Genomic DNA, 25528 nt, shown 5'->3' with positions numbered 1-25528 from the left:
AACACAGATATAGGTGGTTCATATTCTGGTGTGTGTTTGTTGGGGGGAGGGCTGATTGTGTAGTCCACAAGTCTATTTTTGGGGGAGGGGAGTATGTGCAGTACAGCAAAGGAAATAATCATAGCAAATAGCGTATTCTGTGAATTTAGCTTCTTTTTCTGCTTGCTAAAAGACTACAAGCAGATCACAATCTCTTCCAAAGTATTCATGAGGGCCTGGATTGTGATACATTTATTGACCAGCACCGGAAGCCGTGAGTAGCTTGACTGATTTCAGTGCCACAACTTGTGGGGGAAAGTACTACGCAGTGTACAGGGATTAGAATCTGACCCCATTTTAATTTATTTGACATCTTTACAATTGTTTTACTTGATACACTGGCAGCAGATATTCATAATTCAAGCTGTGTTGTGCCTGGACACAGGCCCACGCCTCAGTAAAACCCAAATGCTGAATGTCTGCAGCAAGTGAACGCAAAAGGGATAAGACTGGCCATAGGGAACTGATTGCCAATGTGGAGTGAGTATTCACTGAAAACGTGAAATACTCTTTTCCCCAGCTCTAGTGCACAGTGTGTTGATGTACATGTGCAGGCTGATGGTGCATGTTGATCTAGCTAGCTATATATCTGCACTCATCATTGTGCTACAAGGCCCCGATCCTCAAAGGTACAGAGGTGCCTAACCCTCATTGAAATCGCAGAAATCAGAGGGAGTCAGGTGCTTAAATATCTTTGTAGATCTTGGCCTAAGCGCTGGCGTGTACGGTATTCGTGTGAGGTCATTACCATTAGAAAGTCAACATTTGCCAAGAATATTGACACAATAATCACAGTTATTTCCTGTTCTAAGTATAGGGGAAAAAACTGTTGTATCTCAGATATCACGGTATGGTGACTGTTGACTTGTTAATGAGAACTACTGTAGGCTAGGGATTGTTTTGTGCTTATTATAGTGTCACATAGCTTTCTCTCCTATAGCGAACCATACTTCTTGCCTCTGCTACAAGAGAAACAGAGACACTGGTTATACCAGTTCCCCTCTAGTGCCCAAACTCAAAGATCTCCAATGCAGTTACTTGTCTTGATGGTCTCCAGAATTACCTTCCAACATGGCTCCCAAGCTCACACTGTAAATGACCGGCTAGATGTGACACAGTTCCCTGAGGCATATTAGGGTTCTCAATGGGTGTGTTTCAAAAGGAGAACGGAATTGGCAAAATCATTAAACACAGAGAACGTTTAAAATTATTACACACACACATGCACACATGGAAACGAAAGAGGATAAAAGAAGAGAAAGGGGGGGAACAACAAAGAACATCAGAAAAAAGGGTTTTTTTTTGTCAGTTTTGTTTTCAAAGTATAACATTCAGTATGATCAATAACCAGCTGGCATCTTTTAAATAAGGACTTCGGGGTGTTTTTGCTCAGAGAGAGAGTGAGCACACAAGACAATGCCTCTCTCCTCTGCTAATCCAATCAATGACTTATCTGAACATTCACTTTCAATTGTAATTATCTGGCTGCAGACTCTTGTTCGGGGTTAAAGTATTTACTCTAGTTCTCTCTTTGTAGGGGAGGCAATAAAGCCCCCTCCTTTAGCAGCAGCAGTGTTCGGCAGTGCACTGAAGGTTGCTCCCCAGGTCCCTCTTTTTCCCCCAGCAACAAGGGATGGTGCACTTGCATTCTTTCCCCCTGTTATACAGGCGTAAAGCCACCAATGTCAACAATTTGCCCTGGTGCGAGAGAAGAATCTGGGGCCTGATCCTCAGCTATTACATATCAGCCTAGCTCTGAATAACAATATTTTTAAATAAACACAGAGTCTCCACTCGGAGGAATTATCCTCCAGCAGACAGGGTGACTGGAGGTTTTAACATCCCTGCTCTTTGCCTCTCTTCTCTGATACCTCTCTTCCCAAAGTAAAGCCAGAAAAAAAGGTGCTTATGCAAATAAGCAACAGGGCTGTCTAACTGGAAAGACTGTCCTTGCAGGCAGGCTGCCAGAGAACGTCTCACCTCATTTCACCGATGACCTATTCCATTTGGGAGCCTCAAGAGCTTGAATCAAAAAGTCAATTTTTTTAAAATCCTCTTATTTCTTAGTGAGGATTAGAAGCCCTCCGTTGCACCCGTGTGAGTCAGGTGTAACGCCATTAGCTGCTGACTTCAGCTGAGTTACATGAGTAGAATCTGTATTCTCGCTGTATATTTCACAATGCAATGCCACTGGCATTTTCAGGCATCTTCAGGCCCAAGAATCCTGTAAAATCCTTTGATTTAGAAGGCAACTAACTGCACGGTGAATTGATGGTAAAGACCATGGAACCTGACAGCAATTCCACTGTATTAGCACTTGGTGATCATGGCACCTGGTACTTGCTTACTCGTATAAAATGGATGTCAAGCCGATGGTTTGGAAAGAAAAGGTGGGTGAGGTAGTATCTTTTATTGGCCAAACTTCTGTTGGGGAGAGAGACAGACCTAAGAAGAGCTCTGTGTGGCCCAAAAATGTGTCTCTCTCATTAACAGATGTTGGGCCAATAAAATATGTTCCCTCACTCACTATGTCTCTCTAATATCCTGGGACTGACATGGCTACAGCAACACTGCTAAGCTGATGGTTTAACAGCCTACGGACAGCAGCACCTCTTTCCCCATATTGCTCTGAGTTCTGGGGAATGGTGGGGAGTGCGCCTGGCGAGATCACACTCCATGGCCCATGGAATTCTTGGCCTCTCTGGTCTTCTGTACTACAACCAGGAGAAAAAGTCAAGACCCTTGACTCTTAAAATGGTGCCTAATCCACTAGATCCCAACGGATCCCAGACAATGCCCATCATTTAGGAGCCCTGGTTTATCCCCCTCTACAATAGATATGTTAATGTGGCATCTACTTCATTTCCCAGGGCTGCAGATATAGATCTATCTTGTACCTTTCCCACCCACCCCTTGTGAATCCAGTTGTCTCCTCTCTCAAGTATTTACAATTGCCTCATCACTGTGGTATTTAGGCACCTACACACTCAGCCCCCGGAAGCAAGTGACATTTTCAAAACTACAATGGCACTTCGGATGGTAAATCAGAGACCACCAGCTAACAGCAATGTACGAATGGGGGCAGCTGTTTGTGCTCCTCACTGGAATTACTGGAGTGACAGAGAACGGACAGTCTGTACATGAAGTGGCACAGGTAGGGCTGCAAGTTTTGATGTGTTTACATTATCAGAGGTGCTGCGCTGGCCTGCCTTACTTCTGACCTGGTTTTAAACAGACCTCTGGAGACTATGGGTCATTTTCTGGCCCCTTCCTCAAAGTCTGAGAGGTAGCACAGGCTGCATGTCTGGCCCGGATGCTGCCCTGAGTGTCTGAACTAACTCATCTCAAGGCAAAAAATGGTTCACCTGAAACCAGTGGGAAAAATCCATTTATCTTCAGTGGACTCAGGGCTTGGTTCTAAGCCAGCCAAGCGCTGGCATGGTATTTAGGGCTCTGTCTGGCTGCCCACAGCGACACCCCCTGAAATCAAGTGAGCAAGGGCTGTGGGATCTGGCTCACAAAGAAATCAAGATGCGTTTCAAAAGAAAACCAGGGAGAACTGCAATGTAAACAGAATCTGGGATACCAGAAAGGCCTGGAAGACGAGTCCAGCTCTATCATTCTCTCTTTCCATCATGGCATCTACCCAGCCCTACACATATATGCACTTGGAAATCCAGCAGGCCCATTTCTGTGAGACCCTGAGCACCCTCATTTTGGCAGGCAGTGAGGGAGCTCAGCACTCTACAGGATGCATCTTCCTTGCCTTTATTCTCTCTGCACCTCTCCCCAGCTTGCGCCATGCTCCACACACTCACGTCCTTTTCCTAGCCAGCTGTTATCGCAGGATGTCATAAACAGATAGCTAAGGGTTAATGTCTCTTACACCTGGAAAAAAGTACCTGAAACACCTGACCAGAGGACCAATCAGGAAACCAGACTTCTTCAGATCTGGGTGGAGGGAAGTTTGTGTGTGAGTTCTTTGTTCTTTGGTCTTCTGCCTGTCCCTCTCAGCTATGGGAAGGATTTTTCTATTTCCTGCTTTCTAATCTTCTGTTTCCAAGTTGTGAGTACAAAGATGGTTTGTTGTTTTGTATTTACATGTCTATAGTTGCTGGAGTGCTTTGAATTGTATTCTTTTTGAATAAGGCTGTTTATTCAATATTCTTTTAAGCAAATGACCCTGTATTTGTCACCTTAATACAGAGAGACCATTTTTATGTATTTTTCTTTCTTTTTATATAAAGCTTTCTTTTAAGACCTGTTGGAGTTTTTCTTTAGTAGGGAACTCCAGGGAATTGAGTCTGCAGCTCACCAGGGAACTGGTGGGAGGAAGAAGTCAGGGGGAAATCTGTGTGTGTTAGATTTACTAGCCTGACTTTGCATTCCCTCTGGGTGAAGAGGGAAGTGCTTGTGTTTCCAGGACTGGAAATAGAGAGAGTGAACTCCCTCTGTTTAGATTCACGGAGTTTGCTTCTGTGTATCTCTCCAGGAACACCTGGAGGGGGGGAAGGGAAAAGGTTTATTTCCCTTTGTTGTGAGACTCAAGGGATTTGGGTCTTGGGGTCCCCAGGGAAGGTTTTTGGGGGGACCAGAGTTCCCCAAAACACTCTAATTTTTTGGGTGGTGGCAGCTTTACCAGGTCCAAGCTGGTAACTAAGCTTGGAGGTTTTCATGCTAACCCCCATATTTTGGACGCTAAGGTCCAAATCTGGGACTAGGTTATGATACAGGGAGTTAGCACTAAGCAAGGCTTTTCCTAATCTTTGCTGCGATATGTCAGCCAGGGCTGATGCCGTCTGAATGTCTGACCCCCGTGCTTGCTAACACAATGCTGCATCTCATGTTTTGTCTCCCCTGCACCTAGTGGCACAGCAAAAAGTTATGCTTCTGTTGCTGTTGTTTTAAATCAGTCTTTTTCTACATGGCTTTTTTCCCCCCATCTGTCTTTCTGCTCTCTGTCTGGTTATTGATCATGGCATTTTTTATTTTCATTCTTTGCTTAGATGTAGTGATAAGGCATACCCTGCCCGTTCCTTCAGTTTCTTATCTGTTATCCCATCTTTGGATACAAGTTTGTTAAAAACCAGAATGCCAATAACCATGTTCACCTGTTGGAAGAAAAATAACAGACAGGTTTGTTTTTAAATGGCTCAGGATGGACTCAATAACACAAAAACTTTCGGTAAGGTTGGCACATGAACATCTACTCCAGCTGACCAGTAGTCATCCCTCCTCTCGCCACCCCTCCACAGCCCCCCGAATGCAGGCCAGTGGGTTTAGCAACACCCAGTGTAGCGGCTAGCAGATCTGAGAGGTCATTGTGACTCAGGACAAGACTGCAAAGCGGTCACATCATAGCACGAGCATTTGAAGCCTGATGGGCTTTGGGCGATGAACGCTCGGAGTCTAGAAAGGAAAACACAGGCAGCCCAACCAAATGATCAGGGCCGTTCTGGGGAATACACATAGAGAAAGGCAAATGGGAGAGGAGACGGGCTGGGTTTCAAATGCTTTTCAGCATCTCTGACATAAGCTAAAGGAGCTGCTGCAGCCATGGCAAGGTGAGACCAGGCAGTGCTGAGAGTCTGCCATTCTCACCGCCCTGTGGTTCTGCTCAGAGGCACTCCAAGATGTGGTGAAAGCAGCCACATTCAGGGCAAGTGGCATGTCAATGATATAGCTACCTTAGCCTTATGTTGGCTTTGGGGGATGATGCAGTTGCCAAGGGTGGAGCCTGTGCTAGCCATCTGTTTCCAAGAGGTGTCAGAGCAGTGGTGCTCAACCTGCAGCCCAATCAGCACAGAGCTGCAGCTCATGTGACATCCTCAAGACCATACAGGTAGTATTGCATGAGGCTCACAAAGGTAAATAGGTTGAGAACCACTGTGTTAGAGGATGAGCCCTGCCTTGAGTGCAGGGAACTGGACTAGCTGACCTACTGAGGTCTCTTCCAGTCCTACACATCTATGAGAGGGAACCACATGGTCACTTGGCATGATTGGTCAGGCTCAGAACAGAAATCTGCTGACCATAATCATAGCTGTGTATATACAACATGGAGATGCATGTGTTTCCACTTCTATAGAACCTTTTCTCTGGAGAGCTCAGACCACTTATAAAAGCATGAATTAATATGTGTGCTGATCAGATGTATGGGGAACCCATGACTGAAGCAACAAGGACCTCCTGGAGTTCAGATCTCACAAGGTGAAGCCAACTCCCTTAGTGGTCCTGAATCATAGAATATCAGGGTGGAAGGGACCTCAGGAGGTATCCAGTCCAACTCCCTGCTCAAAGCAGGACCAATCCCCAACTCCTAATGCACAGCAGGACTCACTGCTGTAAGCTGCATTTCTGCAAACGCCACTGGGCTTTCAGCATGCGCTACGGAGATGTGAATGTGCCATCGTCACACAGGTATCACTCAGGTCACAAGAAAATGCATTAAGGGGACAGGAAAGGAGGCCGCAACCATGGTGGAAAAATGACACCATCCAAGTTTTGTTGCCATGGTGTCCTAATACTATTCTGCTCAGGTTAGAAATCCTACATGTGGGGCTTTTCAGGAATGTAGGGGCAAATCCAGAGATGTGCAAGGGGGGTGAGTTACACATTGGCACGTAAGTAGGAGTCTAAATAATTAAGTCTAGTGGCATCTGTGGGGACATCTACACTGCAGTCAGCAGGTGTGAGTACAGCTCCCTTGAATAACAACAGCAGTGAAGTCGCGGCAGCTCCTTGTGTATGTACCGAGCCCTGGGCTGCAATCACACCTCCTGACTGCAAGGGAGCCATACCCTGAACGCGTGTCTAGAGGCAGGCTATGCTGGTGAACACAGCACATTGCGGGGCAGGAAGATGTACGTCACACTGCCTAACTTGCCCTTCAGTCTCCTTCAGACTGTCTGAGATTTCGAATCACCTTTGCATTTGACCCACTGGCTTCAGCAGGAGCAAGAAGGAACTCACTGCTGGGGCCTCACTGCTGGGAATGAACCAAGAAGCTCCAAGAGGTGGCTGATCCTGCAAAGTCCCACCCTCCTACTCTAGTCAATGGAATTGCTCAGCACCAGGCAGTCTCCAGCTCTGGGTTATTTCCTAGAGACCCTGCTAGAGACACAGAAGGCCCAAATGAGGCATTTGGTACTGTCTAGGGTAAACAATATAGAGTCATTCAAAAACAGTCCTAAAAGCCGGTCGTCTCAGGGCAGCTTCCACCCAAAGGTACCAAAATCCACAGGCTAAAAGAAAGTCCAGGAGGGTTTTCAGTGAAAAGGAGTAGAAGGTAGAAAAGTCTGTGTGCCTGAATCCACTTGCCTAAATACACTAATTTGAAAAGAAAAGAGAGGGCTGTTTTCATTGATTGCCAGCTGATCCAATAGCACCATCCAATGATGTGAACTAACAGTCCATTAAATAAAAGCCTGCTTTGGTTACTTGGGCAAGCAGTCCCATTCATGCCGGCTGGTCTGCTCGTGTCAGTACAGGAGGCAGAATTTGGACTAGTAGGACCTTATTCTCTCCTGCCTGGAGCCTTGCATGTAAATGACACAGGCAACCTTGTCCTTGCGTTCTGCCCTGGCGACAGTCGCGCGGCACTGGTGTAAATGACAACACCGGGGGTACAGAGGAGGAGGACCAGGTGTTACTTTTTCTGAGTTAGGAAACTACCAAAAAGTCTAGAGAACGTCGACCTGAGGTGAGTTAGCTGCAGCACAAGAACCTAAACCACACCGGGACTGTGCTACCAAATGTTGCTAAGAATGGGGAATGACATTTGGGCCTGGTTCTTGTTTGGCTAGTATCCACCATGAGCTAGTTTAAACGATGGGGGAAGCCCAAGACCTGGTGCAGCTTTGGCTCTAGTGCAGCAAGCAGGGACCAGTCAATATAAGAACGTGGGTGCACCGCATTCTGATCTCTTTTGCTATGGGTTATTTACTTTTCCTCCCCTTGAGGAAACTGCTGTTGGGGTTAGGATCAGCTGCTGGGTCACTGGATTCTGTTCTGCAGGTATTAATAAAATCCAAAACAACCGGGTGTGATTGCCTTTGAGAAAACACTGAGGAGGCAGAGGGACTCTGAGCAGTACAGCCAAAGATATGTGCAGGGAATAGATCAGTGGTTGATCACAGCACTGCGGGTGTGGTCTGCTTGGTGTACCTACTTGGTCTACTACTGTGTGTCCCTAGCATGCCAATAGGTGCGAAATGCCTGGTACACTCAAGAGTGTTACAAGTGTGTTCTGCCTGAAATGCACCTGGTATATTCAGAGCTTTATCCTTGTTGGCAGTTGGTAAACACAGCAGCTGCGTAACATCTACGCTTCACCTGGAAGTCGATGGAATTTTTAGCTGCAACCCAAAGGCTCATCTGCAATCTCATGGTAAATCATTTCTTATCATTCATCTCCAGAAACATCCATGTTATGTTGTGTAACTCAGTAATTGAATCAATACAAGATATTTCAGCAAATAAAAATCATAACCGTGTTTCTTTGCAAGCATGCATTGGAGTATGGCAGTAGCCTGCTTACAAAGACATCCACTCTTAATTACATGCCTCATAACTCCCTCCTCTCCTTATCTCTGGGATGATATCTAGAAATGAATAAGCAAGTCTGAGATCCAGCCATTAAGATAACTAGAGGAAAGAAACTGATGATTATGCTTTGTCTCATGCTAGCCAAGCCCTGAATGTCTCCATCCAGAAATCTGCTACCACAAACCACACTTCCAAGCAAGGAAGTATCATCCTGGAGTTTACCTCAGATCAGGTGAGTGAAACCGACTAACATACTGGGAGCTTGGCAGGATTTTAGGCTCAGGGTCATATCACGCCTTTGTTCTTCCATTGCTGATGTCAGTGAGAGGTGCACATGCTGTTGGAGATGACCCTAAGAATAGCAGTGTCTACAAAGATATTTCCAAGCCTGAACATAGAGTTTGATCAAAGGAAGAAGGACAAAAGACGGATGGTCTTGTGGTCAAAGCACAGTTTTGTGACTCAGGTGACTGTGGTTAAACTCCTGGTTTGGCTACAGACTTCCTTTGTGACCCTGAGCAAGTCACTTACTCTCTCTGAGCCTCAGTTTCCCATTTATAAAATAGGGAGAATACTGCTTCCTCTTTCTTCCACCCTTTGTCTGTCTATTTAGACTGTAAGTTCTTTGAGGCAGAGACTGTCTCTCACTGTGAGATGAGTATACAGCATAATGGTTGGGCCTTCTTGGTGCTACTTTAACACCAATAGTGATAATCGGTATGTCTACATGGGGATAAAGAAGCCATGGCTGGTCCAGGTCAGCTGACTGGAGCTCGTGGGGCTTGGGCTCTGGGCTGAAAAATAGCTGTGTAGAAGTTCAGGCTTGGGTTGAAACCCGAGATCGAGGATCCAGCCTGAGCCCAGCCGTCTACACAGCAATTTTTAGCCGTGCTGTCCAAGCCTCATGAGCATCATTCAACTGACTTGGGTCACTTCTCTCTCTGTGTAGACATACCCAAATAGAGAAACCACCTTGGGGGGGTGGGAAAGAATAAACAAGGAGAAAGGGAATGTGAAATAATGGAAGATCTATGCAGCCAGAGAGAGGCCTGGAGTCATGGCGATAACTGTATTGTGAGTTCTCATGAGCCTTGCAATATTAGTGCTGTTCTTAAAGCCTCATCTCATGGAGTCATGTCATCACGTGAGAACAGCAGCTTTGACTTGCAAGAGAGTAAATTTCTAGCTGTCAAGACTGCAGGGAAAAAGACTGAAACCGTGAACCCTAAAGGCTCAAAAACTCCAAGGCAAATAAAAAGAACCTGGCTTCTTGTTTCTACAAGAGACTCTGATGATTTCTGAATGCTTTGGGTTGGCAGTGCTGAGGTAAACCAAACAGGGGTTTCTGTACATCATATGGGCAGTGAGAAGGCTGAATTTACAGGCCTGGCTCTTTAAAATTCCTGCCACCCAGCAGAGAGAATGCATTGAATGCTCTGGATCTGTAAAAGCAGCAAAGAGTCTTGTGGCACCTTATAGACTAACAGACGTTCTGGAGCATGAGCTTTTGTGGGTGAATATCCACTTCGTCATGCTCCAAAACGTCTGTTAGTCTATAAGGTGCCACAGGACTCTTTGCTGCTTTTACAGATCCAGACTAACACGGCTACCCCTCTGATACTTGAGTTCAAGAAGACACTCCCTTTCTGGAGGCCAATAAGGACAGGGCTGCAGGTAGTTGGAAAGGTAGAGATGTGCGGGGAAGAAGCACCATGCTTCTGTTTTCAAGTCAAAGAGAATCCCATTCTAAGAAAAACTGGAGGATTAAGTTCCCTTCCTTCCTAGTGTCTTGTTCATTAACACAGCAAAAGCAAAATGGCTGGAGGAGTGACAATGACTCCAGTTTCTCTGGACGTTCCCAAATGTCACTTCCGACCCACCACAGATGTGTATCCAGTACTGGTTAACTTCTCTTGGCCACCAAACCATATGGAAAATATGGTACACGGGAAAGTGATTGGTTAATCTGAGAGCACTTCTTCTTCTTCCCTGTATCCCATCAACTGGCATCAGGTCACGGTCAAGCATCTGCCATCTTCATCTGCCCACGGGTCATTAAGGTCCACCTGCTTGCCATCTTCTTTGATGGAATCATCCATCACTTCTTCAGCTTTCCTTGGGGCTTCTTTACTGCCACCCACTCCTACCGCACTATCTTCACCAGGTCCCCTTCATTCAGCCTTGGCATGTGTCCAAATCAGCAAAGTCACTGCACTGATACTGTATCATACTATTATTAATTAGGACTGACTATAAGAATAATTTGCTCTATAATAAAAATGACCCCATCTGCAACTTTACTAAGTAAAACTCAACTGATCCTGCAACCAGTGAGGTATATTGTGCTGGCTAATGTGCATGTCGGTATACCACTACCCTCTACTGAATGTAATCTGAACTGCTTGACTGTGTGCCATAGGCCCTATACTGCTAGCAATTAACAGAGAGTCAAATTTCCTTTTGCCTAGCTGTTAGAAGCCTGTTCTAGAGCAGGATACCCTGAGTTCTATCTCCTTCATCATTGTGAAATTGCATAGGGCCAGGGCATGATGCACAGTAATGTCCTAGCAGGCCACAGCTGTGTCATATTACTCCTGTCTATGTGGGATTGTCATGTAGGCACATGCAGTGAAAAAAGCGAAAGCTTGATTTGGAAAGGAACATCAAACATTGCTAAAATCCCCATCTCCCAGAGATTCCCCAGCACGCACAGGGTCTTTGCAGCCCCTTTGCCTGAAAGCAGGCAAAGTAACTGGAAAGTAACCACAGATTCTTTATGAGCATGGTTTGATTTAGTTTAATGTATCAGTGGCTCCTTTAGTTTAAAGTAGCAGTGGCTCTCCCCCATCCATGCCTTCTGGATCATACTGTGAGCTGAAAGCAAAGGCGGCTTGCACAGGACCCGCTCAGCACTGTCTGACCACTGATTTCAAGAGCTTCATTTAGCCTCTGAAAAAGAAAATCTCCTGCATGCACTTCCAGTCTGGAAGAGTGATCACATACACACTGGCTGTACTGGCTTAGCGTGGTCTCACCTCAATGGGGAATGGCAATTTTTAAAAGTGGTTGTGTCAGGTTTTCTCACCATTGCCCTGCGATTCCATCCAATTCAGGCCACAACATGGCAGCTTTAACCAACTTGGTTCTAAAAGGAGGATCAGAGCTGATATGTTACATTTCAGAGCCAAATGAGTCAGTTGGTGTATGTGGCATGCTTTGCTGCTGGTGAAATCAGCACATTTCTGGTCTCTAATGTTTTTGCTATTTCCTACAAGGTTGTGTCCCCCGAAGGGGAGATAAAAAGGAATTGGGAGGGAGGAAGGGAGTGAGGAAGGCACATGAAGGAAGAAAGAAAACTCTCAAGTGAGATTAAATACCAAAACGACTGCAGCTGCTGGTCCCACGAAGGCATAGAGAAGGCCTCCTTCTAATGACAGCCAGCAGCTGGAAAACAAGGAGAGAGAAAAGAAGTTACCAAGCAGCACTGTCACCCCAGTGGCCAGCATTGCTGCAAAGGAGAAAGGAAATCACACCATGTCCCAATTCTACCATACACAGAAGTTCTCCCTTGTTTGCTTTGTATTACACTTATCACGGATGGCATAACACCATGGACTGGGCAGTACTACAGCTGGACAAAGAACTGATTTTTTGGTTGACTGGCCATTCTGAAAAGTCTGAGAAAAATACATTTCAAGTTGACCTGAAAACGAAATGTTTGGCAAATCAAGAAGTCTAAAAAAATGTGTTTGGGATGAACAAATTTTTTGTTTGACCCAGAATGTGACGTTGGAAGTTCTTTAATTTTTAAAAGGACATTTTGAAACAAAAAGTCATTTTGAATTGAAAAATGGAAATGACTTATTTAAAAAATGGTAGAATGAAACATTCTGACTTTTTCAGATTCTTTTAGTTTTTTTCCCAGTGCAAACGATCCAGCAAAGCTGATAGGAATTGCTAAACATTTCGGTGTTGTTGAATCTGCATTTTTCACAGAAAAATAGTTTCAGCCAGAAAATGGCACCCAGCTCTAGTCAGTATCCTGTGTTTATATATAGTCAGTTTCGTTTCTGGCTTCTCAGGGACTAGCACAAAGTAATCTAAGCTTTTTGGATTTGTCTGAAAAAAGGTGTTTGTTGAAAAATGCTTGCATTGAAATCAAAGAAAATCCACGCCGATTCGTAGCACATTCTGCAAAATCCATTTCAATATTTACAAAACCCTATGGGCCAGATTTTGCCATTGTTCTACTAAGCCAGGCAGGGGAGCAAAAAGGAGGAAACTTCCTTGCCAGAACAGAATCTGCCTTGATCTTGGGTCCAGGCTGGGCACACAGTGCAGCCCCTTGCTCTCCGGATATTCCTGCTATGAACAAGTTGGAGGAGAGTGGCAGAGCAGGTGGGGGGAGTCTCTGCAGTATCCCCATTACTGGTCTGTACAGAGACCAGCAGAAAGGGGTCTGGCTGCTCGATTAGGGTTCCTAGATGTTCCAATACTATAAGTAATGAACATCAAAACTGGAGAGATACGAGTACCAGAATTAGAGTTCACAGGGAAATTTCATGATTTCAAAATGTCTTTTTATTCTGAATCAGAATGAAACATTGACATTTGGAATTTCCCAGGAAAGGACATTTCCAGGAAAATTTCATTTCAGGTCCACCAAAATGTTTTGTTTCAGTTTTGACTGGTTTTTATCTGACGTTATAATTTACAATATGACAGAGAAGAAAATTTGCAATGAAAGATCAAAACTTCTGGAGCACTTCAACCGCATCATAACACTTCACTCTGATGGGATTTTTAATGAAATTTTGCAGAAATCGATGCATTCTCATAAAACATTTTTATTCCATCAAATCGGCATTTTCCGAGAGGGATGAATGGTGTGTTGGAAAATTTTCAACCAGCTCTAATAACAACACTAAGGTGCAAAGGGGCAGAAAGCAGCTCTCCATCAAGGGCTGCAGTAACTGACTTCCTTCCTGAGTGCAAGACGGGGTAAGGGAAGGACTGTGACCCAAGGAAGCCTGAGTCATCGTGCCACCCAGAGCTATACCTCAGACGATGTTGCCTGTCCCCTACACTCTGCTCAATGCTGTGCCTAGAACTCAATATAGCCCTACCTTTGGGACTGGCTTCCCAGTGCCATCTTTAAACAACGGGGAAAACGGTGATTGAACAGAGCAGCTTGGAGATGGAGGAATGCAGTTATCTGCTAACCCGCCGGCCTGAGCGGCAGACGAGGCAGAATGCCTTTGAGTGATAGAACTGACAGCTTTCAGTCCCGGGCAGCAATTAGCTAGGAGGATTCAGACTGACAAGGGCTTTTGTTCCCTTCACATCCCTGGCAGCCCCTCTCCTCCCTTAGAATTTCAGGCTTTCTGAAGGGAAATTCACACATCATCAGGCATTGTCCTTCATCCTTTCTGACTGCCTGGACCACTGGATAACAGTGCCTAATTGAAGCGCTTTCATGAAAAGCTGTCAGATGTGGTGGCTGATGGCAGAGTTGTGAAGAGGGCGAGGCTGGCTTCTACAGAAGTTCCAGGCAGGAAACTCCAAAGAAGGTCATTAGCTTAATGCAGCGATTCTCAGCCTCTTCTGTATCAGGATCTTGGGACCCGACAAAGCCCATTAAATCAATGCAAACAGCTAACATTTCCAGAACACCTTTCACTGAAGGATCCCAAAGTGCCTTACAGATGGTGTACAAAGGGGATCTCATCAACACCACTGAAATGCAGCCATATCTGGGGTAGAACAAGCCAGCTGTTTAGCAGCACACAGCAATGTCATGCAACTATTTAGGACAAGAAGTGAAAAATATCCTTTGGAGTTAGACGCAGTCAACCACTCACAAGCAGCAATCAGACTGAGAGCAACTGTTCCAGGCATTCCCCGAGATCTCTTCGTGATTTGTTATGTGTCCAATCCTTTTCTGAATTTCCCAAGAGCCGAAGCGGGCCTGAAGTGGTGCTGTGACCTTGTGCTGGCCCATTGTACAGAAGTGGATTTAACCTGTAAGTCATTTTCAGAGGCACATCTTGTTGGCCAGAATGCAGTGGGTCTCATGCCAGCATCCCACAGCAGACGTATTTATAATAGAAGGGGTGGAGCTGGGAATCTGAGCTCTGCCACAGAGGTTAATGTGGAGTGCTCCCCACCTACATTATGGCTACGTCTAGACTACCCGCCGTATCGATTGCTCGGGGATCGATATATCGCGTCTCATCTAGACGCGATATATCGATCCCCGAGCATGCTTATATTGATTCCGGAACTCCACCAACCCCAACGGAGTTGCGGAATCGAAAGGGGGAGCCGCGGACATCAATCCCGCACGGTGAGGACAGGTGAGTAATCCGATCTTAGATATTCGACTTCAGTTATGTTATTCACGTAGCTGAAGTTGCGTATCTAAGATCGATTTCCCCCCGTAGTGTAGACCAGCCATCAGTCTCCTTCGTCACTTGTGAACTGTGCAGGCACAGAGGCCTGGCACCGTGACACTACATGGCACGAAGCAGGACAACATCAGGCTCTCTCTCCGCACTGAGAGGAGCATTGGGACGCTAAGAAACCTGGGGAGTTCTCTCTGAGACACTTGGAAAAGTGTCCTCGAGGCCTGGCAATTGTACTTCTCTAAGGATACGTCTAGACTACCCGCTGTATTGGCGGGTAGTGATCGATTTCTCGGGGATCAATATATCGCGTCTCATCTAGACGCGATATATTGATCCCCAAAAGCGCTCCCGTCGACTCCGGAACTCCACCAGCATGAATGGCGGTAGCGGAGTCGACAGGGGGAGCCACGGACGTCGATCCCGCGCCGTGAAGACGAGAGGTAGATTGATCTAAGATACTTCGACTTCAGCTACGCTATTCAAGTAGCTGAAGTTGCGTATCTTAGAGCAATCCCCCCCCAGTGTAGACCAGCCCTAAGCCATCTGCATGCATGTAAACCCACTGGTGAGAGTGTGTAACTGGTCCTCCTGCGGTGTTGATCCACAGCAGCTCCGAGTTTGGTTCTTTAGCTCACACTGTAGCAGCTCAGGCTTCTAGCTCTGGAGATCCCCAGTTCAATCCCCAGTGCGTTGGCCAGGAGGGTGGCTATCACACATGCATTCAACAGAATATAGCAAATGGTAGCTAAGCCAGCGGAGAGTTTATAGCACATATGACACCTATGTGGTCCATCAAAAGGATGGTATATGGGTTTCCAGGTAACTGGAGCGGCTTCCGTCAAATGTTGTTAAAAGGCAAATTGGAAGGATTTCCTGCCCTTTAACAAGGACATTGCAAAGCATTCCAGAAGCGGAGCACTGAGCAATGAAAGCAGTATGTTGGCCCTGGGAAAGATGCAGCCAAGAAGATGGCCAGTCAATGGGCCTCAGAAACATAAGGACAAACTCTGAAGTTTTTATTCAGGACAAATTCCCCTTGATCTCTGGAATCTCAGGATTACCTCCTGGCTCTGTCCTGCCAGCCAGGAGAGCCCCTCCAAATTATCTCTGGCCTCGCTCTGTCACAGCAATATATTTATTATGTTGGTTCACAATATGAGGATGCGGAGGGGTCATCCATCGATTCAAAGTGCCCACAGGATGATGCAAACTTTGCAACTCATTCCCACAGCATTGGGATGTAATAGTGTCGTCCTGTACAACATTTACAGATAGAAGCCAGCACTGAGCTGCACTCATCTTCTCTCCACTGGATTTTACTTTTTTCCCTTCCCTTGCAAGCAAGATCAGAGGAAAAGCTGCTGCAGAATGAAGAGGTGAGCACCAAAGTCTATACTCGGCTGAACTGCGTCTGCTGTAACCATGCATCTCCAGGAGAAAGCCAGGCTCCCTGATGCTAATGCACGGACTGTTAAGATCACAAAATTGCAGGGGGTTGAAAGAAGCTTACAGGGACATTGTCAAGTCTCTTACAGTTCATCACGTTAGCTCTTATACCCTTCCACTGTTATTCATTCTAAACTGGCATTTAGAAAAAAACCAACAAAGGAAATGCATGGACAGGAAATTTCATGGCATCAGATTAAAGCTGTGATGGGCTGTCAGAATGTGCACGATTTAAACCAAAGGATGACACTTCAGAGAGCGTGGCTAAAGGTGCTGTCCCTTTTCCATTCCTTCAAGATGGCACCGGCTCAAGATGAAACATCAGGCTGGGGAGGCCAGAGATGCTCACTGAAGATTCAGAACACGTAGGATTTCAAAATGACTTTGCCATGGCATCTAGAGATGGGTCTGAACGAAAATCTCTCATCTAGTCACCAGGTCCAAATCTTGCAGTTGACTCACACATCTCTCTAACGGGCATAAACCAATGCCCCATGCTGCTCTGTTCAGCGCCAGATCTAAACTCTGAAAATGGCTCTTCCTTCTAAATTGAGCTAAATGGGGACCCTGAGGAAGTTCAGATTTGGATCCAAACTTTGAGTCTCAAGACCACCTCTGATTGTATCAACTGGATGAAAGGTAAAAGCAAGGGTCTTGCTGACTGTGCTCTTAAAGGGACTTATGCATTTGTACAAGAAGGGGGAGAATTAGCTCGAAGATTCGGACCACATTCCAGTTTAAGTAATGGCATCTTGGTTGCCTAAATCCCGCTTCAGTACACAAGACGCTTCGCGTCCTGACTCTAACTGGTGCAGTGCTGGTGTGCACACTGTCCCATTCCACTCCAGAACTCACAGCATTTCAGAAGGGGGCGAAAAAAGCCCATAGAGGGAGAGTTTGTAACGTGCTTTAATATCATTTGGCGTGAAAGGCACCAATTTATCACTGGTTTAGTGCAGAGAACAGGAAGTTAGGAGACCTAAGGTCTGTTCCCAGCTCTGCCACTGACATCTGTGACCTTAGGTCAGTCATTTATCTCCTCTGCATCTCGGTTTTCCTGCCTGCACAATGGAGATGATACTACTTAGCCATTTCAGTGCTTCGAGAAAGTGATGGAAGGTGTTATGTATAAATGCAAGCTATTTGCCATTCGTAATGATTATTAAATGCAAGGCCTAATTAATCACTAATTACATCAGCCCAGCTCAGAGCAGCTCAGTGGAGACTGCAGCACCGGCTGGAATGGCTCTGCCCTTCTCACTGACTGCACCTGCTTTGCCACCTCATGCCCTGTCAATCCCAGTGGACTGACAGCAGCTGTTTAATGGTGCACTGCAGCACTACAAAAAAACTGAAGTTGGATAATGGAAATTCCTTCTCTGTCAGAGTCAAAGGAAGACAGCTGCAGGGTAAATCCTGTGGGGAGTGGGGAGGTGAAGGATACAGGTCACTCTTCCAGGCAAGCCATGCTTCCCAAGAGGGGAATTAACAAGGTGCTAAAATCCCTGGCCCTACAGGGACATGCACCAGTTTCCTGCTCTTCTAAATCCAACCATGGATTGCATGCCCCTGCTTCATTCAGCAGCTGTTTCTCAGAGCTCCACTAGCCCTGTGCTGCCCACAGGTACAGTCCTCTCAATCTCTCAGTTACAGCGAGCTCCGAAAGGGTATTTCCTTCGCCGTGCTCTGGCCTGTCTCATGAGATCCCAGTGTGTGCTGCAGCGGCTTCAGAGCAGGCTCTGAACTCTTCAGCCACAGCCACTCTACACTGAGCCAGTCACGCTCTGCTGGATGTGCCTACAGCATTCAACAGCCACCAGGGGCTTAAACAAAGCCTGGACAGCTACAGAGAGAGTGTGTGTGTGTGTGTAGCACGGACATGAGTCCAAGGGCACAGTCGCTGTTCAGTTCTCCCTCTTGTAAACCCGCCAGAGCAGATGTTTACGGGGAATAGGATCTTTCCAAATGATCTCTGTGCATTTTCCTGAGCGACTCACTAACACAGCTGCAGTATGGGTCACCATAAAGACAGGATCAGAGCAGAGGTGATGGCCGAACACACACACACACACACACACACACCAATCAAGCCAAACCGTCCACTCAGTGGCTTTGTAGAGCTATTATGGTTTTTTCAAAAAAACCAAAAAACCTACCTTTCTTGGTAGGAAAAGGGGGATTGACGGTTTCCTCCTCCCACAGCCCTCTCCCCACGAGCCTTGGCCTTGACGTACACAACACACGGGCACAGAGGGTGCAGTCATCACCCAAGTTGGGCTCAGGCAGCGCTCTGCATCGTGCTGGGGAGTTTGATCTCCCCTCCTTCAGACATCAGGAGCTCAACCAAGGCATAGCAGCAGGACGGCAGCATTATAAATGGCTGACCGGGTGCAATTTCTGGGGTCGGGGGGGGAGGGGGTATGTGTCTCCTAAGCCGCGGTGTTAATAACGCAGCACGCCAGGGTGGGTCCTGCTCAGAGTCTTCAAATGGATTAAGGCTGAGAGCCTCAGTGTGTGTGTCAACTCATCGCATGCTCCGCACAGGCAGAGACGGCTTGCTCCTGCGTACAGCTACTCTCTTGGAGTACAGTGGAGGAGCTCAGCTTTCATGGTCCACTGCTTCTTTTGTGCCTGAGCCCGGTTCCCCTGAAGTCACTGGCCAAAGTCCTGTGAGCACCAAGAGGAACAGGACTTGGCCCTTTGAGCGCCTTGCTGAGGGTCAGTTCCAGGAGGCGTCTCTCCCCTCTGCACTCTGGATTACAGCATTGCATTACACCCCAGTGGAGGAGTTTCACTGTGACGAGTGCACTGGGTCACCCGGCTCTATCTGGGAGTTGGAGATTTAGGCACATTGCTGCCTCCACCCCGAGCACCCAGAATGGGAGGCAGGAATCAGCTGCCTCATGCTGCACCATATATACGTTCACACTGCATGCTGCTATCAGCAGCACGTGGATTACATATCCGCATAGCCCCCTTAGCATGGGTATCAACAGCAGTGTAGGCTTAGGCGAGTAAAGACCTGCCTGAAGGGTGTGAGGGGAGCATGCAAGTGCATATCTCAACTAGCTCTCTGCACACCCAAGCCGGGCCTCCCTGTCTACGCTGCTGTTTTAGCCACGTCGTGTCCAGCTGTCTCCTCGCTGCTAAAACCTTTCCCCCCTGCAGAAAAAGACTCTGGCTCTGGCAAGCAGGAAAGACTTGGGCAGCTCTCCGCTGCTGGCGTCTCTGCCCTGCCAGAGCCTTTCACTGACACGTAGTGCATGCTGCAGTGTGGACACAGCAGCCTTTCCACTGTAGCGCATAGCTGCATGTGCCCGACATGCTACCACCAGCAGTGTGTAGTGTAGACTTAGCCTTAGAGGGCACTGGTGTAATTCAGGCTGCTAGAGGTGACGGAGTCTCCTGCAGTAGTCCGGGCAGTCAGCTCCAGCGATGGCCGGCAGCCAGCCATCCCGCTGGGCCACACAGCAGCCAATGTCCTGTCCCGGAGTGTGAGGAGTGACAGTGGCTAGCGGCCTAAAAAGATTCAGGGATTAGCAGAAAAGGGAAGGAACGGGGCAGTCACATCAGCTTTCCTGGGGAGATTCCAGCTTGGTTCAGGCACAGGCAGCAGGTCTGCCCCTGAGAATGATGGAAAGTCACAGCAGCCTGCTGGCCACTTTGCAAGTGTGGAGATCTAGTGGCAAAGAGGAGGCAGTATGGTTTCTCTGTTCACTGGCACCGCTTTGCCCTGACGTAGGAGAGCAAGGGAAGATGGGCGCTGATTGCTCTGAGGTCGAGCTTTGTTTGCACTGAGTGGATCATTGCAGCCTAGATGGAGAATTCTGTTCTGCCTCTCTGCCTTTTTCCTTGCTCCTCCCTTGGTTCTATTGCAGGGTGAACCTCTCCCATCTCAAACCTCCACCCCACTGAGTGGGGACCTATCATGTTCTTACAATAACACCGGTCAGGATCTGGGCACTGCACGCCTACGTGTGTCTTCGGTCTCTAGTTCGGGCTAAACTCCAGGCAGTGACTGATGCTGAGCGGAGGCAGGTGAGTCCGTACAGTTCCGATAAGACAGCCCTGACACTGACATAGATGTCAGGAACTGCCTCTTATAACCCCTTCGTTTACAGCAGCCTGCTTCTCCATGGCCCTGTAGGGTGACCAGACAGCAAGTGTGAAAAATCAGGACAGGGGGTGGGGGGTAATAGAAGCCCATTTAAAAAAAAAGCCCCAAATATCAGGACAGTCCCTATAAAATCGGGACATCTGGTCACCTGCACCTTGTGTGGCCCAACACCACCGCAGTGAGTGAGTGAGTAGCGTGTTACCCTCTCTTTGTACAGCCTTTGCTACCCAGGTGCAAAGCAGTGGAGAATCGGGCAAGGGATGTGTGTTGAATGCAGAATACAGGTCTCAGAGTATGACAGACCAGGCTCTGCCTTGCTTTGGCTGCAAGTTTAAAGGAGTGAGCAGGGATCCTGGTTGGAGAAGAATGGCTTGTCTATATGGGAAAAAGCTCACCATAGTGGGTGTGCACTTTGGAAATGCACTAAGATAGTGCGCATGAGGAGTTAGTACAGAATAGAGGGTGCACTTTAAATTCACATCCTAGCTTGCTGCGCACTAACTGTCCCAGATCAGAAGGTCTGTCTAACTCTGCTGCTGCTGGCTGGATCTCCAGCGTCACTCCAGGGCATAGAATTGCTGGTGGAATCAGGGTGGGGAACAGATTGGCTGAAGTTGCTGTCCTCTGGGTGCAATGTGCCTATATCTCTATGGCTAAACTGCCTTTTTTTGTACACTCTCTCAGCTACACTTTCTTTAATGCTGCTGCTGCTTTTGCTCTATGCTGAGTGATTTCAGCCCGGGCTATGCTCCCTTATTCTCCCCTCTCTGTCTCATTCTGCCATTTCCACCCCTTCTCCTTGTCCCCAACACACATCTCGAAGGTGGGTGCTGTGCTGCTCCCACTCCAGGTTTTGTGAGCAGGCGATTTTGCCTGTTTCCACTTAAATAAACAGCACGTGGCCCAGAACGTGGAAGGAGAAATCATGACATTTCAGGGATGAAATGAAATGGTGAAAATATCCAAGAACATTTCGTGAAAACTATTTTCCACACGCTAGAAGGCATGATACCGTCACGAGCCAGCCTTGACTCTATCTTCAATTCTCAGACCTGGAAAGCCTCCCAATCAACAACTTTCTCAGAGGCCTGTACTCAAAACCCCTCCACTGATTCTACATTCCTCTATGGCCAGCAGAGCATTGGTGTGAACCAGAACAGATGGATTTACTAAAGAGCTTTGCTCCCATTTAGGCGTATCAATAAAGGCCGTATTTTCCAAAATGCTCCATTCCCAATGTGCTCCCTTTGCAAACCACACCCTTATTTTGGTGTCTACCTTGTAATGGAGCTCTTTTGAGATTCTGGCCTGGATCATGCAGTTCCCACCAGTGACTGATAAAACAGACCCCAGAGATCAATCCAACAGGCATTCCTCCTACTTCACGTAACTTCAATATTAAAACCACCCCGAAAGGTATGTCTTGCACACTGGCCTCTTAAAAACTCTCCAAATACCACAGGCCTACATCAGAATGACGTCATAGATGCAGCAGTTAATCTAACCAATCGTCCAGCCTTTTCTGTGTCAGGAGTGAAGGGGTTGCAATGCACAAACTGATTACGTGTGTGTCTACACTGCACACTAAGCCCAGATATACGGGATCCAGGCTCATGGACCTGGTGTTTCCAAGGCCGGGCCTGAGAGACCGCACTGCACTATAAACCTCGGTTTGCAATTGCCAGGTTCGGCTCTCCCAACCATTCTACGCATACATATTGCACTAGACTAGGGTGACCAGATAACAATGGTTACCAATTGGGCTGGGGTGGGATAATAGGGTCCTATAGAAGACAAAGTCCCTAATATCGGAAAAGTCCTGATAAAATTGGAACATCTGGTCACCCTACACTACGCAGACCTTCTGACTCGGGTCTGCAGCTGGAGCTGTGTCCAGGCTGCAAAATGACAGGGTTTAGACCTCAGTCACAGCAGAACTCAGGCTCTGACCCACACCTTTAGCAGGGGCCTAGAGCCCAAGCCCTGGGTGCTTGCTGACCTGAGTCAGGCTGACGTGTGTGTAGGGGTGCTGGGCTCAAACCCGAGTCAGAGCCTGGGCTTAGGATGCAGCGTAGATGTGCCCTTTGAGTTTAGTGCCTGTTGCGACTCTGACAGTAGCCAGTGCTAGATGTTGAGGAAGATGAAGAAAAACAATAATGCACCTGGCCAGGTGTGCTACATTATGTTGCTGTGGGGGAATTGCCTTCCAGCCCCCTAACAGGGGAAGGAAATATAGGAGCTGATCCTATTCCCACTGAAACCAACAGCAAAGTTCCCATCGGACTGCAGGCAGGCCCATCCTCTTTCTCTCAGGCCTTTTCCTTCTTAAAGCCTCACACAGGCCCTCAGGTAAGAACAAAGAAGTCACGCAGCTTCCAGACCCGAACAGGCAGCCAATAGATTGACGCAACTGAGCAGTGCGAAGGCTGCTTCCTTTCCCATCCTCCCTCTGTTGGCGTGGCTGCAGCCTGGAGGGCCCCGCTTCCTACAGGTGCCCCGGAGAGTCAATTCATGCGGGGAGAAAAGGACAGGGGGGAGGAAAGGAAGAGTATGGAAGAGGTGGCCTGTTACTCACTAGTTGACGGTGCCATAGCCCTTGGCTTTCGTAAATCCCACGGAAATGGCAACCACCAAGGCAGGCAGCCCTAAGGGAATGAAACAAAAAAAGCGTCAGTCGTTTTAGTTCCTACAGAGGCTGCACCTCGCTCAGCGAGTCCTTCTCTGCCACAAACTCCTCTCCCCAGCCTGGATCCTCAGCAGCACCTGAACTCCTGACTCTTCAGGGCTAAGGGCACAAGACTCTGCTCCTTGAGCTAAAGGAGGAACTCCGTTGGCTGGTAGTAGCAGTAGGCTCCTATCCTCTGGTGTGAACCCATTGCTAGGGACGACACGTAGCACATAGAACTGTTTGTTTCAGAGATACCCGCTCTCTTCCATCGTCTCTGAGGGGAAGTGGGGAGGTGAAGGATGACACCCCCTAGCTGGAGACATTCTGTAACGACCCAGGCTAGTGGTGGGCGGGTTTCTGGCAGGAAAGCTGTGCTGCTCATCTGACACATGCACCAAGCCATGTAGTGCTGGCGAGAGACGCTGCATTGACAGCGCCAGAGGCTGATGACGCCTTCAGCTTATATTCACAGAGCAAGTGCAATGCGGGCAGCCACGGTGCTCACATCCCCATTCCAAGGTGCTTCCCTCCTGACCTGGCACCACCTTCTCACCCTGTCTGATGAGGTTGCCCCAAGTGGGAGGGCAGATACAGCCAGCTGGTTACTGTGATGTGCAGGCCTGGTCCCTCAGAACCAGCCTGAGATGCCGATTTGATTTGATAGAGAGAACTGAACAGCACTGGGGTGGTAACAGGTTAAGTCATTACATACCCAGGCACAGACTGAACCAGTAACACAGAGGTGACAGGCTCTGTAACCCATTAACAGCCTCCTGATCCTTCCAGTTCCTCCAGCAATAAGCTACTCAAGGAGCTATGAAGGAGACCAGGGTGACTTTCTGGTTCACTCTGCCCTGCCTGGCCCTCCCTTTCCCCAGCGAAAATGCCTGAATACCAGATAGTAACATCTGCCTGTTCAGTTAGAGAGGTCTCCATGTGGCTTTTTATAGCCCTGCTCCTTGGGACATCGTGAAGTAAGCCATCTAAGTGCTAAAGACGGGCAAATCCCATTAGGAATCAGTGGGATCACTAGCAAACAAGGATTAGCTCTGCTCTGACGAAGCCCCCATACTTGTGCGATAGAGTTCACATCAGGCTGTGGTAAAAGTGTTACAGTTTTGGCAGGTATCCACTGACCATGGTGATGGCTATCCACAGCGGTCACGTGTAACCTCTAGGGATGCAAATCACTTTAAGACTCATCAGATATCAGGGTGAGCAACCAGTCTGCAGGTCAACCAGTGTGCAGGCATCGGGCCTTAATGTTTGATATGAATCATAGAATCATAGAATGTCAGGGTTGGAAGGGACCTCAGGAGGTCACCTAGTCCAACCCCCTGCTCAAAGCAGGACCAAGTCCCAATTAAATCATCCCAGCTAGGGCTTTGTCAAGCCTGACCTTAAAAACCTCTAAGGAAGCAGATTCTACCACCTCCCTAGGTAACCCATTCCAGTGCTTCACCATTCTCTGAGTGAAAAAGTTTTTCCTAATATCCAACCTAGACCTTCCCCACTGCAACTTGAGACCATTGCACCTTGTTCTGTCATCTGGTACCACTGAAAACAGTCTAGATCCATCCTCTTTGGAACGCCCCTTCAGATAGTTGAAAGCAGCTATGGGGAGATTCTAGGAGCAGCTACATGATCATGGGCTTCCCACCTGACATCTCCAGGTGCAATCCACTAGAATTGCCTGATCACATGTAAACATACAAGATGCTTGGAAAGACTTCCCTACTCCCCCACCCCATCTACTCTTGTCTCTTTTTCCCTACAACTCTTGACCACTAAATCTTAGGTGCCTCCCCACAACATAATTCCAAATGTTTATGCCAAAAAATTGACTCTAAGAGCTTTGCTCATCCAGTCAGGCCAGATAATCATAGCCTGTAACCAACACATCCAATTAATAAGATCAGTGTGCATACTGCAATATCAAATACTCAAAGCAATACTTGAAATGAACAGCCCAGAGGCTGAACTATGATAGCATCAAACGTTTGATGGATAACAGTGGAAATTACAATACAGTCACAAACAAGTTGTCAGTATTAAAAAGGGATAAATTTGATGAAGAAATTGTTTTCTGGGAGCAATTCATCCCTCTATGTCCTAAGTGGTCATAGCCCTTAGTGTTTGCTAAAAGTCCGATGACTCTTTTTTTCTGGATGAGCAGCAGGTGTAAATCCAAGTGAGAAACAACGAGAAAGCAGAGGACCAAACTTAGCACTGGTAGAAACTGATGCAGTTTCATTGAAGCCAGTGGAGCTGCACTAGTTGACACCAGCAGAGAATCTGGCAAGA

General features: G+C 47.4%; 1 protein-coding gene across 11 annotated transcripts in view; it reads right to left on the bottom strand.

The window, feature by feature from the left end:
• The window catches only part of ADGRB1 (adhesion G protein-coupled receptor B1), a 376961-nt gene that overhangs the window by 41350 nt on the left and 310083 nt on the right, over window positions 1-25528 (bottom strand). For all 11 annotated transcript variants that reach the window (XM_030553892.1, XM_030553899.1, XM_030553900.1 and 8 more), the window contains 3 exons: window positions 23132-23201; window positions 11964-12030; window positions 5065-5150 (listed from right to left, as the gene is read on the bottom strand). In XM_030553892.1, coding sequence (XP_030409752.1) covers window positions 5065-5150; window positions 11964-12030; window positions 23132-23201 — 223 coding nt within the window. The remainder of the gene's footprint in view (window positions 1-5064; window positions 5151-11963; window positions 12031-23131; window positions 23202-25528) is intronic.

Source organism: Gopherus evgoodei, chromosome 2 (genome assembly GCF_007399415.2).
Source record: "Gopherus evgoodei ecotype Sinaloan lineage chromosome 2, rGopEvg1_v1.p, whole genome shotgun sequence".
In the NCBI taxonomy this organism is placed as follows: domain Eukaryota; kingdom Metazoa; phylum Chordata; order Testudines; family Testudinidae; genus Gopherus; species Gopherus evgoodei.
This window is presented reverse-complemented; position numbering and strand designations above follow the sequence as displayed.